Source organism: Pteropus alecto, unplaced genomic scaffold, assembly GCF_000325575.1.
Source record: "Pteropus alecto unplaced genomic scaffold, ASM32557v1 scaffold135, whole genome shotgun sequence".
Lineage (NCBI taxonomy): Eukaryota > Metazoa > Chordata > Mammalia > Chiroptera > Pteropodidae > Pteropus > Pteropus alecto.
This window is the reverse complement of record NW_006438076.1, coordinates 5,007,889-5,023,184: the sequence shown is the minus strand read 5'-3', so window position 1 is coordinate 5,023,184 and position 15,296 is coordinate 5,007,889. Positions and strand designations below refer to the sequence as shown.

Genomic DNA, 15,296 nt, shown 5'->3' with positions numbered 1-15,296 from the left:
ATCATATTCCTGAGATCTAGGCAGCTAGGTGTAAGCACTGGGCTGTGCACACACCCAGAAAAGACCTAAGATGGCCTCAGCTCTCACCTCTGGCTAATCTTGAGACCCTGCACATGCAGGAAGTTAGAGCTAAGGCAGAGTTCTTCTGAGTGTTAAAGGTGTCCACAAGGGTCCTTGGCAAAGACTGGGAGATTTCTTAGTTCCAGGTAATATCTAAGGAAATATCTGTCCTGTCATTAGCTGACCACTAAGCTAACTGAGCAGAGACTTCAGTGTCCTCATATGACAAAAATGAAGACTTTACAAAACCAGTTCAGAAAAGTCATCCAGCAAATTAAGAGCAATAAACAAAACCCTACAGTGGAGGGAAATTCTGATTTCCAGAGTTAATACATTATTTTATTTGAAAAATTCACTCATCAACAAAAAACTACAAGACATGCAAAGAAACAAGAAAGTATGACCTTCATAACACTGCTGGTAGGAGTATAAAATGGTGCAGCCACTTTGGAAAATAGTCTGGCAGTTTCTCAAAGGGTTAAACACAGAGTTACCCTATGAGTCGGCAACTTCACTCCTAGGTATATACCCAAGAGAAGTGAAAATTTAAATCCACAGAAAAACTTCGACACAGATGTTCATAGCAGCATTATTCATAATAGCCAAAAGTACAAACAACCCAGACATCCATTAATAGACAAGGAGGTAAACAAAATGTGGCATACACATACGACGGAATATTATTCAGTCATAAAAAGGAATGAAGTTCCGACACATGCTACCCCATGAATGAACCCTGAAGACATATGTTAAATGCAGGAAGCCAGTTGGAAAGGCCACATCTTGTGCACATTTATGTGCAATATCCAGAACAGGTAAATCCATAGATACAGAAAGCAGACCAGTGGTTGCCAGGGACTGAGGGAAGCAGGGAGTGACTGCTAATGGGTACAGAGTTTCATTTTGGGGTAACGAAAATGTTCTGGAATTAAGTAGTAGAGATTGATGGCTGCACAGCTCTGTGAAACACTAAAACTCATTGAATTGTACCCTTTAAAAGGGTTTATTTTGTAGTATGTGAATTTTATGTCATTAAAAAAAGATTTGGGTTTGGAGGAGGAGGAACAAGGCTTAAGTCCTAGACATGTCAATATTGTGAGGCTGAGAGAAAAGGAGGCATCAACGAAGGGGATTGAGAAAAAGTGATACTGAGATAAAAGAAGAACAGATCTGGTGGTGTCCCAGGAGCCATCTGAAGAATGAATTGAGAATGGCTCTTAGAGTTCATAGTGTGGGGACCCCCAGTGACCTAATTCAGCAGAATGAAATTGAGAGAGAATTGGAAAATAGAAATTGACAATAGTGAGCACACATACACAAATTTCTAAAGAAGAGTGGGGAAGACTGCTGGTGTGGGAAGCGTGGATGTAAACAGTGTACCACGTGAGTCCAGGGACCATGAACATGGTCAGGGTGTGGGGGAAGACGGTGTTTTGAGGGCACTCACGTGCGTGGGGTACCTCGGCCGCCCTCCAGTAGCGATGACAATGTGCTCGGCCGAAAGCAGAGTCTGAGAAGAAACCAAGAAAGCCACAGTCAAACAGGTACACCAATGTCATCTACAAGGAGGGCTCAATGCCTGCAGGTGCCCCTGGGCAGAGACCCACAATTCTAACTGCAGACTCTGTACGCAGTAGCTCAGAGGCCCCGCAAAGCTGGGAGACCATCAAGGGTCAAGGGAACAGGCAGAGGATGGCAGGGAAATGTTCAAATGCAAGCACTTCAGTTTACAAAGCACCCTGCAGGTGTCTCCATGAATCTCCACAAAACTCTGCAAGGGTGTGATCATCCACCCTTGTCACAGGTTGCCTTTTGCCCTCTGAAAGTGGCAACCAGGAGAAACATGCATAGCTTGCGATTCATTTTATCCCTTATAAAGAATTACAAGGAGCCTCAGAGGGATCTGTCTGGTCAACCGAGCAGAACTTATTACTGAGAATAGCACCAAAGTCCATGGAACAGTCAAGACTCACCTCTTTCCCACCTTTTGCGATACCGCGAACCATGTGCTCATTGACAAAGCTAGCCTTGATGTTAAAGTACTTGACTTTTCTATAAAATAAATAGAATTTTCATACATTTCCTATACAAATTAAGCGTCACCTAGGGAATTAAATAGAGAGCACTGTGCAGACTGCTAAAAGGTGAGCTAGGGCCCACAGTCCATCGTCCACCACCCATAGCTCAGGTGGGGAAGAGGGGAGTGAAGAACTGCACTGGGAAGCAGCTCGCCATCTCCCATGTCCCCCGGAGGTTCCCTGGGACGTGGCGACCATAGCCGCCAGGTAAGGATGGAAGCCAGGTCAGTGCAGTCTTGAGAGCCCAAGTACAGTCCTGGTGTGTGATGACAGCAGTAGTTGGGCCTCCCCTGGGGTCAGTCCTTGTCATTGTCACATTCTTTGGATTCCTTGTCTACCAGGGAAGAGACCCCACCCTCCCCACATGTGTATCCAATTGCCCTGAAACACCCAAATCACCAACTTTCCACTGGCAAGGGCAAGGGAGGACATCTGGCAGGTAGGCATCATCCCAGCTTTTAGGGGACAGTAAGGCTGGGAGAATGGGTATGACAATGAGGACACAAAGGTGGTCGGACACATGGTGTAAAGAAGCAGCCCACTCCTTTCTAATCACAAAGGCTACACTTTGGTAAGCCTTCACTGCCACCTTAACCTTGTGCTCTCCCCACTGCCAGGCCCTGCGCCTCCATGTTCTGCAGACGTCCTCACTCACCCCACAACCTGCTAACAGCAGCAGGATACAGACACACTGCATTGCCCTCCTTTTGCAGGCAACTCTGGAGCCGGCCTGGGGCCTGGCCTGTTTGGTGCCCACCCAGAGTCAGGCAGGACGGATGGCAGAGCCCGATGTTTCCAGAAAACTGCACAAGGGGACACCCAGAGATGGGAGCCCCATTCAGAAGAGAAATAACACCATACAGCTTAGCTCCCTGGGCGACCCCTGGGGAAGCCGAGGTGGCAGCTTCCTGGCTCAGCTTTCTTGGGTGAGGAGATACAAAACAGCTGCCTACTGCACAACGCAGGAAGACCCATCAGAGCCAAGCTAGGGATGCTCAGATGAGGACCACCAGACCTTTGAGGGACCACTATCCCTTTCATGACCTGCATGGGCACAGAGCAGAACTGCTGAGCAAGGAGCAAAGCTTAGCCTTAGTCAAGTGCAGTTTCAGGCACCTCTTCTCCTGGCAGCTGTCCTTGGGGAGGATTCTTCAGTGGGGCAAAGTATTAGCATTTGGACTGGGGGACCATAAGGGGATGGTGGGACTGTATGGTTTCAGGAGGGAGTGATCATGTTACACATATGCTCCAGCACACAATGCCAGGCCCCTTCACCAAGCCCAGGGAGCTGGAAGTGTGCGATGTGGTGTTGGGTTCGCAGTATAGGAGGCATGAGGTGAGGTGTGGAGTTCATGGGGAAGCACCTGGGCCTCCAGCTTACACCAGCCAGGTAGGGCTCACTTGGCTCCTTCCACATAACTGTGGTTGACCCTGGCAGGAGAAAGGCTGCCCACTCAAGGAAGGAACTGTCCACTGGGATGGCCCTCACCAGCCTCCACATCTGGCCCTCGTGCTCTCAGCCCTGAGCACACCTGCTCCCCCTCCCAGTTATAGCCATTCCGCCAATGTGCCCCTTGCTCCTCACTGCTCTGGGCCTTGCAGGTAGCTCCCTAAATGGTGGCCTTCCACTCCCAGGGCACTCAGTCCATCTACTGCTTGTCTGCATGCCCCGCCTCATGAACAGGGGCCCCTTGTCTTATTGCTGCTGAGCCCTCCATTAGTAAGGGCTTGTCGTCAAGGCATTAAATGACCCAGAGAAGGCTAAAGAGCCAGATGAGCCTTCAGTACCTGTCCTGCAGTTGCACCCGGTGCCCCCAGTTCAGGGACTTCACGTAGTTTTGAACGGCTTCTGCCATCTTCCTCCTATTAATGCACAAAACCAAACATTAAAACCACCACAAAAGCATTAGCTGTAGAGTCCCATAAGACTATTACATACAAACAGTGCATTAACAGAAACAAATGGCAGTATTTCTAAAGGTGGTAAAATGTGACGTTTATCCCTACAGCCACCGCCTCTGTCCCAGGTTTGGGGACGTGAATCTTTGGACTCATGAAAAATAAGGCTTTGGTCTACAGCCATTAGGATGCAGCAGTGGCCCGGCATCCAGGTCAACTGAGAACCATAAAGGGGCCTGTGCATAGCTTTGAATAAACCTGAAGTGGCTCCCATACTGAGCCACTGGCCTTTGGGTTGTGTCATCCTCTTGGGTGTCCTGTGCACTGTTCGACCTTCAGCAGCATCCCAGGGCGCTATCCAGTAGATGCAGCAGCATCACCCCCTGCACCTGCTAGGCACTGACAAATGTCTAGGTACCCAGGACTGTACCAAGTGAGAAGCCCAGGTGAGACAGCATGCTCCCCTGAGAGCTAACGAGACAAACCTCTACCTCCTCTGTGAGTAGCAGAAAAGCGCTAGGAATGGGCTGGGCTCCTCACCAGTTGTGTGGTACCTGCTGGGCGACCTCCCAGCCATAGTGGGGGGCATCTCTGATCATGCCCCCCAGCAGTGCTGCCTGGTGCATCAGCTTCTTGGGGATGCAGCCGACATTCACACAGGTGCCACCGAGGCCCCACCTGGTACCTGGTATGTTGGGAAGAGCACATTTAGACTTATATTCAGGTGACTCTAAAGGATTTCCTACACTTCTACAGTTGTTTAGAATTCCTTTAAGTTGGGTTTATGACTCAAACACAGCCCAGGTGACCATGTCCCACAGATTTGTTCTGTATAATTGTGTTCAGAGTCATTTTTAAATGAGAAGAATAGAACTTTAATGTAACGAAGCTTATAAGAGAAACAACACTCTCTGGAGACTTGGGACAGGCTGGTTATGGGCTCAACTGCCCTCTGTACCATGACTGCACCTCCACCCAGGCCCCTTCCCCAGGGCACATGGCTCCTGTCATTGGAGGCTGCCTACCTCGGGGGGAAGGCTCCACATAGTCTACCACGGCCACCTTCTTTCCCAGTTGAGCAGCTGGAATGACAAGAGAAGAAGGCAAGTGGGCACAACCGGGGAGCTGCTTCACAGCTGGGAACAGGGACCTCAGGGGCCCATGAGGCCTAGAGGAGAGTGGGGAAGGACCTGGGCCAGTGGCTGCTGGCCAGCTCTGCATCTAGGTCTCCCTGTGCCTGATGCCACCCAGCCATGCTGCCCACAGCTGGGAACCTTCTTCTTGGACCACAGCCTTTGCACCATTCACCACGGCAGCACTGGGCACAGCATTCCCTCGCCTCCCACCCCACCGGGTTCCAGGCCCAGACACTCAGCAGTGCCCACCTGAGCCCAGTGCCCACCCTGAGCATGCTACGATGCACTGAAGGAGCGCCTACCCCCCGGGAGAGGCCCTGGACTTGGACTCCCCTCGTAACCAACTCAGGCCCTCCCAATGAACTTGCCACCTCCTCTCCTCCCCACCAGACACTACGTGTGGCCTCCACTCATGGTCTGCCCTCGTCAGGGCCTCTCAGATGTGCTTTTGCTGCCTTGCTCTCAGGGTGAGGACACAGAAGCTCTGGAGAAGTGAAATGGCAAAGCCAGGGCCAGCCAGCCCCTAGAGGTAGAGTGAACCCAGGCACAAAACCGCACCTGCTGCCTGGAGCCTCCTGGCTCCTCCCTGGCTGTCAGCAGGTTCCCCTGGGCTATGAGTCCCTGATACCAGTGAGGCAGAGCTAATCACAGGGCTTCCCCTTGGTATGGCATTGGCCGAGCCCTGACCCTGGACTTGACTGTCTCAGAAAGCATGTCTGACTTAAATGTCATGAAGCCATGAGTGTTCCAAATACTACAGAACACACTCGATTCATGGGTATCAGAACAACGTTTTAGAAGACTTCATTTAAAAGCCCATTTGGCTCAACTAATTAGGATTCCAGTGCTCTATTTAAAAGCTCCGGCCAAGGGACCTTGATAATCATGCCAACGCCCAACTCTCACATCTGACCACAATAGACCAACAGGGACTAGATGCGCCTCCCATCTAAAACAACCAAAAATCCAGACAAAGTACATGAAACAGTGGGTTTAAGACACTGGAGATCAGAAAACAAAGGACAGCAATATCGGAGCAACAGGAAAGGAACAAGGTGAACCCCAGAATCGGAGTCTCCAGGACCCGGTATAGGGGGTGGTTCCAGCAGAGTTCAGCAGACTCCCTGGCTGAGGAGAGGGGCTGAGGGGCTAGGGTGACCAAGGCAGCCAGAGTTCCTGGCACAAATTACCAGAGAGGAGAGAGCTGCACAGAGAACCCTGGACATCTGATCAGTGCATGTGTGTGAGGAAACTACCCAAGGCTGGGAAAAAACCATCCAGAAGGATCAAAGGAGATAATGCTCACCCAAGGCCAGGAACAGTGTCTATTCCCAGAAGCCAGCCTGGAGAAAACACATAATTCCTGGGTAAGCAGAAGGGAGGTCATGCCACAGTAGTTGAGAATAATGACCCTAGATTGGGCACAGCTCCAGACCTGTCAAACAAATCTTAAGTAGAGGATCCAAAAAGATCAAACTCTCTCACTGGCAGAACATGCTCAAAAATATTTCTAGGAATACAAAAATATCGAAAGCCCAACAAGGTTAAGTTCAAAGTGTCTGAGATTCAACCAAAAATGACCAGGCAAAGAAGCAGTAAAATACAAGCTGTAAAGAGAATAATCAGTTAATGGAAACTGGCCAAGAGCTGACAAAGATGTCAGAATTAGCAGAAAACAGTAAAACAAGTACTATAACTATATTCCGTATGTTCAGAAAGTTAAGGAGCAACATGGAAGATATAAAAAAGGACCTAAGTAAAATTTGTGGAGATGAAAATACAGTACATGAGACAAAAACTATACTGAGTGGGAGTAATGATAGATTAGACATTGTAGAATCTTTTATTAGTGAATTTGAAAACATAGGAATAGAAACTATCCAAAATGTAAAGAGCACCAATGAGCAGCAGGGCAACTTCGAGCAGCCTAATATACAGGTAATTAAAGTCTCCAGAAGTGAAGGAGAGAGGGAAGGACAGGAAAACTATCTGAAGAAATAATGTTTAAAAATTCTCATAGCTTGATGAAAACTATAAATCCACAGACCCAGGAAGCTCAGTGAAGTCCAGAAGAAAAATGGTTAAAAACTACACCAAGGCACACTACCATGAAATCACTCAAAACCAATGAAAAGAGAAGATCCTAAAAAAAAAAAAAAAAATACACACACGACAGAATAACAAAGATAAAGAGGGTGGAGGATTTATCATCAGAAACAGTGCAAGAGCGAATGGAGTAGGGGTGGAGAACATCTTTAAAGTACTAAAAGAAAAAAAATGTCTACCTGAATTTTATACCTAGAAAAAATATTTTTTAAAAAGGCAAAATAAAGATATATTCAGACATTCAAAAACTGAAAGAATTCATTATGCCTAGAGCCACATTACAAGAAACGTTTTCGCATGTCCACAGGGTAGAAGAAAAATGATGTCAGATGGAAAGTAGGATCCACACCGAGGAATGAAGAGCACCAGAAACGGTGACCACATGGCAGGCTTATAAGATTTTTTTCTGATTATTTAAAATTCTTTAGAAGTAACTGTTTAAACAAAAATAAGAACAATGTATTCTGGGGTTTAAAGCATGTAAATAAAAGTAAAATGTATCACAAGATCCAACACAGGCTGGGAGGGGAGAAATGGAAGCATGCTATTATACTACACGTGAAGTGAGAGAATATCACTTGAAAGTAGCCTGTGACAAGTTAAAGATGTCTACCATAAACTCTAAGGCTACTATCTCACACCATATTTGTATATTAATTCAAAAAGGACCAAGGGCCTAACTCCAAAAGCTGAAACTGTAAACCTCTTAGAAGATAACATAGGCACAAATCTTTGTGACCTTGGATTAGGCAACTGCTTCTTATATGATGCCAAAAGCATAAGCAACAAAAGAAACAACAGATAAACTGGACTTATTCAAAATTAAAAACTGCTGTATTGCAAAGACACCAGCAAGAAAGTAAAAAGATAATCCCAAGAATGGGAGAAAGTATTTACAAATCATATATTTGATAAGGGTCTAGTATATAGAATACATATGTTAAAAAAAAAAACAAAAAAAAACCCCTCTTATAATTCAATAATTAAAAAACAACCCAATTTTTAAAAAGGCAAAAGTTCTGAACAGACATCTATGTATATCTTTCATTTGTATATCTATGGAGACATCTCTCCATAGATATACAAATGAAAGTCTACGCAATAACTTTTATAGAAATGTTCATAGTTGCATTATTTATAACAGCCAAAAAATGGAAATGATTCGAATGTCCATCAATAGACAAATGGATAAACAAAATGTGGTCTACTCATACAATGAAATAATACTCAGCCATAAAAAGAAATGAAGTACTATCACATGCTGTATCACGGATGGACACTGAAAACATCATGCTATGTGACAAAAGTCCACATATGTACATGAAATGTCCAGAATAAGCAAATTCATAGAGACAGAAAGTAAAACAGTAGTTGCCAGAGGCCAAGGAGTGAAGGAATGGGGAGTAACTACTAATGGGCAGAGTATATATGAGGATGTTTTAAAATTGATTGTGGGGCAATGATTGTACAGCTTTGTGAATAAACTAAACACCAATGAATTATGAACTTTAAGTGAGTAAATTGTATGGTGTGTGACTTATATCTCAATAAAGCTGTTATTAAAAAATGAAATATTTAGGGATAAATCTGACAAAAGATGTGAAAGACCTGTACATTGGAAACTATAAATATTGCTGAAAGAAATGAAAAAAAGAAATACTAAATAAGAGATATACCACATGATCCACCTATTCCTCTTTGAAGCGTATACCCAAGAGAATTTAAACACACACACACACACACACGCACGCACGCACGCACGCACGCACGCATGCATATATACACACAGAATACCAATCAGCAAGAAAAAGGAATGAGCTGTGGATACACACAGCAACATAGATAAAACAAAATAATTATGCTACATGAAAGATGCCAGAAAAGTAAGAATACATACAGCATGGTTCCATTTATACACAATTTTAGAAAATGCAAACTAATCTATAATGAGAGAAAGCAGATCACTGGTTGCCTGGGGATGCAGCAGGGAGGGAAGAGCAGGAAGGGCTTCTCCAGATTTGAGGAAATTTTAGGGGTTATTATGGGCTGAACTGCGGCCTCCCAAATTGAAGTCCTAACCCCCAGTATCTCAGAATGTGACCTTATTTGAAGACAGGGTCTTTACAGATGTGATTAGGTTAGAGTGAGGTCATTAGGGTGGCCCCTAATCCAATTTGACTGGTGTGCTTACAAGGAGAATAAGACACACTCACAGGGGTACATAGTGAGAAGGAGGCCGTCTATAAGCCAAAGAGAGAGGCTTCAGAAGAAATTGATCCTGATGGCACCTTGATCTCACACTTCCAGCTTCCATAACTGTGAGAAAATACATTTCTGCTGTTTGAGCACCCAGTCTATGATATGTGTTACAGCAGCCCCAGCACACTAATACAGGGGTGACTGGTACATTCACTATTTTGATTATGGTACTGGATTCACAGGTCTGTACATATGTCAGGCTGTCCACTTTAAATATGTACTGTTTATATTATGTCAATTATGTCTCAATAAAGCTATAAAAAAGTACCACAAATGCCACTGCTATAAAAGCCAAAGACAGACCTGAGAACTGTTTTGGGTTAATGAACTGTGTCTCTAGAGACAACACTGAAGTGAACACAAAGTCCAGGGCTTTCTCTTGCTAAAGGGAAAGGCAACTGGCCATCTGCACAGTCTTTCCTGGGGTGGCTCTGTGGTCTAGTGGGGTGAGAACCTTGCATCCCTCTGTGGGCTCCCCAATCAGCCGAAAGACTTCACAGGTTCCTGCCCCCAGTGCAGGCTGGCCCCTCTCCCACCCCTTGGAGCAAGAGCAAATTTCTTTTACACCAACTATGATTCTAAAACCCAGTATCTGCTGTCAGAGAGCCATAGTTTCATGGCCAGGATGTCTGCTCAACTCCCTCTGGTTTTGGACCTTGTTTCCCTCCCGTCTCCTCTCCTCCACTCTCCCATATCTGTCTCCTTGTCATTTAGACTGGGAAGCAGACCACTGGGCACTGCTAGTGCAGAGCACAGCGTCCACAGTGCAACACTGGCAATCTGCTCCCCACCGGGTTAGTGGCACTTGATGTCTCCAGATGCCTCTGGGTCCAGCCCACTTACTGAACACATCTTTACTCATCGCCCCTACCAAGGGTGCCTAGGCCCATTTGGGTGCCCAGGTCTATCTGGAGAGCAAGATACAGCCGGTGGAACAAACCGTGATCTCTGGGGGACAGTTTTAAAAACAAGAACAGTGGAGCCAGAGACAGGGGCCAGATGTGTAGGAGGGGTGCAATTCTAAGTAGGGCTTTCTCAGCAGCAAAGACTGAAGGAAGGTGAGCGAGCCCCGCAGACAACTAGGCAGGTAAAGAGCAGACCAGGCACAGCAGATGGGCAGGGTAAGGTGCAAGGCCAGAAAGACCTAGGGAAGCACTGAAGCACAGCAAAGAGGCAAGAGTCTGGCATGGTATGAGTGAGGGTATGGGTAGTAGGAGACATATCCAATGGGTAGTGGCAGATCCTGTAAGGCCTGGAGGTGCTGTCAAGGCAGACTCAGCTATGTGCTGCACAGACGACCGGATGCAGCAGGGAGCAGGGCACAATGACAAGACTGTTGGAGTGACCCTGGCAGGGTGATACAGCCCTAGAGGCCAGCAGGCCAGCTGCAAAGACGATGCATTCTGCTCATGGTCTCACAAGGCGCTTCCCCATCCAGCCTTGGAGAACAACACTGACCACTCCAGGGGGCCCTGAAAGATTGGAGGAGCCAGCTGGACTTAGGACACAGGACACATACCTTCCTTGGCACAGGCCAGCCCGCCGGATCCCCCGCCAATCACCAAGAGATCATAGTCCTGACGTCCTGCTGGGGTAAGGGGTAAAGGGTGAGAAGGAAAAGCCAGGATTGTTCCTGAAGGTAACACAATTTCCAAAGGGCAAGCAGTCCCATCCAGTTAAAAGTGGCACAGGATCTGTTTCATCGCATGGGAGACCCCACTCTGTGATGATGGGGGGTGATATATCACACATGTGGCAGAAGGCAGTGACTGGGTGCACAGTTGTCTGCACAAGACCTGAGATTACTCCATGCCAACTTCCCCTGGTATGGTGTACAAGTGCCTTTTCACGCCGCCCCCCACCCCCCCACCCACCACCACTCAAGAAGAGAATTTAACTGATAGGACTACTCTGAACTCCAACATCATCCAACATTCTGAGCCAGACACAGGACTCAAACATTTTTCTTTCGTCTACCTGTTGTGAAGGTCACCTTTGTTATAAGTGAAGGAGAATAGAGAGCCGCCCCTGCATCAGCCATGCCTCTTAGAGCACCACCCAGTGCATGCTGGGCTCCGGAGGGAACCCAATCTGAGCAACAGCAAGAGCTGCGAGGCCTTGAGTTCCTCCCTGAAATATCTTTGAGGCTCACTGTGGTGTCATCTCAGAGGCACCGTGCCCCTTCCACTCTTGAGCCTGGCACAGTAGACCAGTCACATCTTTCCTGCCCTGCAGAAGGCATTGCCTGTCTCTCTCCTGAAAACTACTGGCATGGAGGGTAGGCAAAAAAAAAAACCCACTAAAAAGGGCACACTGAGGAAGGGCATGGAGAGGGTAGGTAAGGGTAGGTGTGTCCTTAAGTGTGGCCGGCCTGTGACCCATGGCCCAAGTCAGGGACACCCAGCACCAAGCACAAGTCTGCTCCCTGTGAAGGAAGAAAAAAATAATAGAAAATGATCAGTAGGTGGGGAGTTAGGGGTGGGCGCAGACTGCTGCCAGGGCATCCAGAGCTGGCTGCTGCTCCCTGGCAAAGCCCAGGGTCGCAGGTCTGCTATCCAAGGCCAGGGCGCCTGCCCCACACCAGCATTAGAGCCTGGCTTGCCAGTGAGAAGGCTGCAGCCATCTGTATAGCCACCTCAACCTTCCTGGCTGCATCAGAAAACACCCCGGAGTCCCATGCCTCTCAGGGACCCTGGCTCCACAAATGCCCCACAGACCATGGTCTGGGGTCTGTGCTCCTGTAAGGATACAGGAGCTCAAGCCTAGAGGAGGCCCTGGCATGCAGTTGGGGCAGTCTAGGGAGCAGCTGCCCAGTGGGGACACTCAGCTGTGCCCACCCCACAGCCAGGATCACCTAGGTTCCCTCTAGCTGGCAGCATTTGAGCGCACCTGAGATGCATGTACAGGTACACATGGATCTAAGAGCCACAATTCGGTTCAAGCGGCCAGTCCGAAGTGGACCCAATTCCAAATTTCACTCAAGGACTCTGAAGAGGCCTTAAACTACTGTCAGTTATTCTGATGGCTTTGATATGAGCCTAGAGAACAGAGGAACAACTGCTGGTTGGAGAAAAGCTACCGCAGGATGAGGAGCACAAGCCTGCTGGGCAGAGCCAAATCTCTCTGGCTGCCCATGGTGGGGACAGAGGGGAGGTTTTGCCTAGGGGCATGCTCCTACCTTCCATTGCAGGTGCTGTTCCTTCCTGCCACCACAGCAGGATCCCCGCTGGGTCTAGACACCCCTAAGCCCCAGCTGTGCCCCTCAGCCAACTATCAGGCAGAGGGCAGGGTGAGCAGCTGGCCATTTGGATTGTGGGCTTATCTTTGGTGGTTTGCTCTCCTCACCCATTGTGCACACCCAGGAACTCTCTGGGTCTGATAATCACTTGCAAGAGGCCAGCAGTGGAGCCTTCTGTATGTGTAGGAAATCTGCCTGTAAACACATGGTGGGGTCTTGGTAGCCTGCTGGGGAGGAAGGACCCTGAAGGAGCCATGGTAGGCAGGGCAGGGGCTGTTGTGCAGGGTTACCTGTGCACTCCATGCACTCAAGTGCCTCACAGCCTCGCCCTCCCCACCTCAGACAGGCACAGCAGGCAGGGCTGATCCCGGAAAGTCTGTCTGGTCTTTGTGTTCTGAGCCTATTGTCCTTAAATTTTCTGCTCCTCTCTGAACACAGTGCCTGACACAGGAACCAGGAAGTGTGACAAAGCTGAATGAACAGTGTGCTGCTCTGGGAGAACCCCTGGTAGCAGATGTTAGGGAATAGATAACAGCAACACCGTCATGCTGGTTCCTGTTCAGGGGCTGCATCAGCCTCCTTCCAAGCCTGGGACAGGGCAGGCATCTTCCTGCTCTCAGAGAAACTGGAGGTGAAATGGAAGAGGAGGCTCAAAGTTAGACCAGGTGTCTTTCCTGGGGGTTGGCACTGTCTCCAGGCCCTATCTGCTCCTCAACACTGAAGCCCTGGGGGCAGAATCCTTGCCTCCTGCCCAGCTGGAAACAAAACACTCTACCCCAAGGCCGTGGGCTTACCCTCAGCCTGAAGGGCCCTGTGTGTGTGACCTCAGAGGCAGATCTTGTTTACAGATCTTTCCCTTGGCTCCCCTGGATTCCCCAAGGCCACAGCAACACATAGCTTTGTCCACTTAAGCATATGGTCAGCCCTCTTTCTCCAGTCCATCATTGGCCAAGGGTCTGGTCACTCTTCTTCCCACAGCTGCCATCTCTGTGAAAGAGCCTTTATCCCATCCTTACCCAGGCCCCTCAACACTCCCAATAGGGAGTTGTCCAAAAGCAGGTCTGGAGGTGGGTTATCGCACAGGCATATGGGGTGGGTAGCACCTTGATGCATGGGCCCAGCCATACCACCATGGCAGATGTGGTGGCACTGTGGGACAGCTCTGGGAGATTGGGTTCTGACTCTCCTGAGTCACCAGCCCCTGCTCCAAAACTGGTGGCATCCTAGTACTGGTGGTTATGTGATTACTGTCCTGGTTTGGTAAGCATCCCTTAGTGGCTCCAGAAGGATGTCATATATTCTCCCCTCCCCCGGGGCACCTGCAGAACATCAGCCAGCAATGGGTGCTCAGAGTCCATCTGTTCCCTAGAGTCCTTTTGTGCTGGCTGGAAAATTACTGCTTGCCTATCGCCCATGGGAACATAACATTCTAACAAGCTTTCTGCTTCTGTATCCCCGCTTGCACAACCGACCTACGGGTTGACAGTTAATAAACTGAAGAAAAATAGACCTTTGTGTTTAAGATAGAATGAGGAATGGGATTTAGGGCTTAAAAACCCTGTACCTCTACATTTCAGGGCTGCTTAATTTGAGGTCTGCGTATCCCTGGCAGATCCAGCTGGCTGAATAAAGAGTGTGTTTCCTATAACTCACTGGTTTCTGGTGGTCTGTGTGTCTTTCGGGGGCTGGCGGCTACAACACCCTCGTTGATTTCCTGCATGTGCATGTATTGAGCACTTGCTGCATGTGAAAGCTAGGACCTTGGGGAGGAGGTAGCCAGGTCTGGCCAACAGGGTGTGGGGGGCGGGGGGAATGGTCCCTGGCAACCTCTGGAGGTAGGCCATCTAGTCAGGACTACAGTTAATATCAGGCTGGGAGTGGGAAGGAGCCAGCACAGGTCACTCTACCCAGCAGAACCTCTGGCACGGTGGTCTCCCAGCTGTTTCTTCATCTGGAAAGGGGATTGCGGGTGGCTGGAAGCGGAGGAGCCCTGTCCCAGCTGAGACTGCCTCACGCGGGGACACCTCCTACATGGACACCCCTTCCGGACACCCATGCACGCATATTCCTGGCCGGACCCCACCCACCCTACCTGCTGCGTCCTGCGCCGCGCCCCGCACCCCGCCCGCTACGACCGGCGTCCGCCACCGGAAGCGCCCGCTGTCTCCCCTCAGCGCCTTCACTCTCACTGCGGTCGCCGCCATAGCTGCGGGGCCTCAGCGGCAGGGCTGCCCGCCGCGCTGCCTGCGCCGCCAGGGTGCGTCCGCCAGGGTGCGTCCGCCAGGGTGCGTCCGCCAGGGTGCGTCCGCTGTTACATGTCCGCCAGGGCGAGGTGAGTGGGCGCGCGGGCCATGAGGCCAGACCGGGAACGGGTCCGAAGTGGGCGCGGGTCTTCTGACCTTGGGTGTGAGTTTCTGGATCGGGAATAAGGGATTCCGATGGCGGGGTTGGATATTCGGACGCGGACGGAGGGATCCGACTTTGGGCAGGGGTCTCTGGACAAGGGTGGAGGGGTGGGTA

General features: G+C 49.2%; 1 protein-coding gene across 5 annotated transcripts in view; it reads right to left on the bottom strand.

Moving 5' to 3' along the window:
- The window catches only part of TXNRD2 (thioredoxin reductase 2), a 48,160-nt gene extending 33,081 nt beyond the window's left edge, over positions 1 to 15,079 (bottom strand). For 4 of the 5 annotated variants that reach the window (XM_015592022.2, XM_015592023.2, XM_025049146.1 and 1 more), the window contains exons 1-7: positions 14,869 to 15,079; positions 11,058 to 11,126; positions 5,063 to 5,119; positions 4,578 to 4,722; positions 3,927 to 4,001; positions 2,034 to 2,112; positions 1,508 to 1,570 (exon numbers count right to left, since the gene is read on the bottom strand). In XM_015592022.2, coding sequence (XP_015447508.1) covers positions 1,508 to 1,570; positions 2,034 to 2,112; positions 3,927 to 4,001; positions 4,578 to 4,722; positions 5,063 to 5,119; positions 11,058 to 11,126; positions 14,869 to 14,980 — 600 coding nt within the window. In that variant the 5' untranslated portion in view covers positions 14,981 to 15,079. The remainder of the gene's footprint in view (positions 1 to 1,507; positions 1,571 to 2,033; positions 2,113 to 3,926; positions 4,002 to 4,577; positions 4,723 to 5,062; positions 5,120 to 11,057; positions 11,127 to 14,868) is intronic. The other variant, XM_006915236.3, reaches the window with a different exon arrangement.
- Between the last annotated feature and the right edge of the window lie 217 nt (positions 15,080 to 15,296).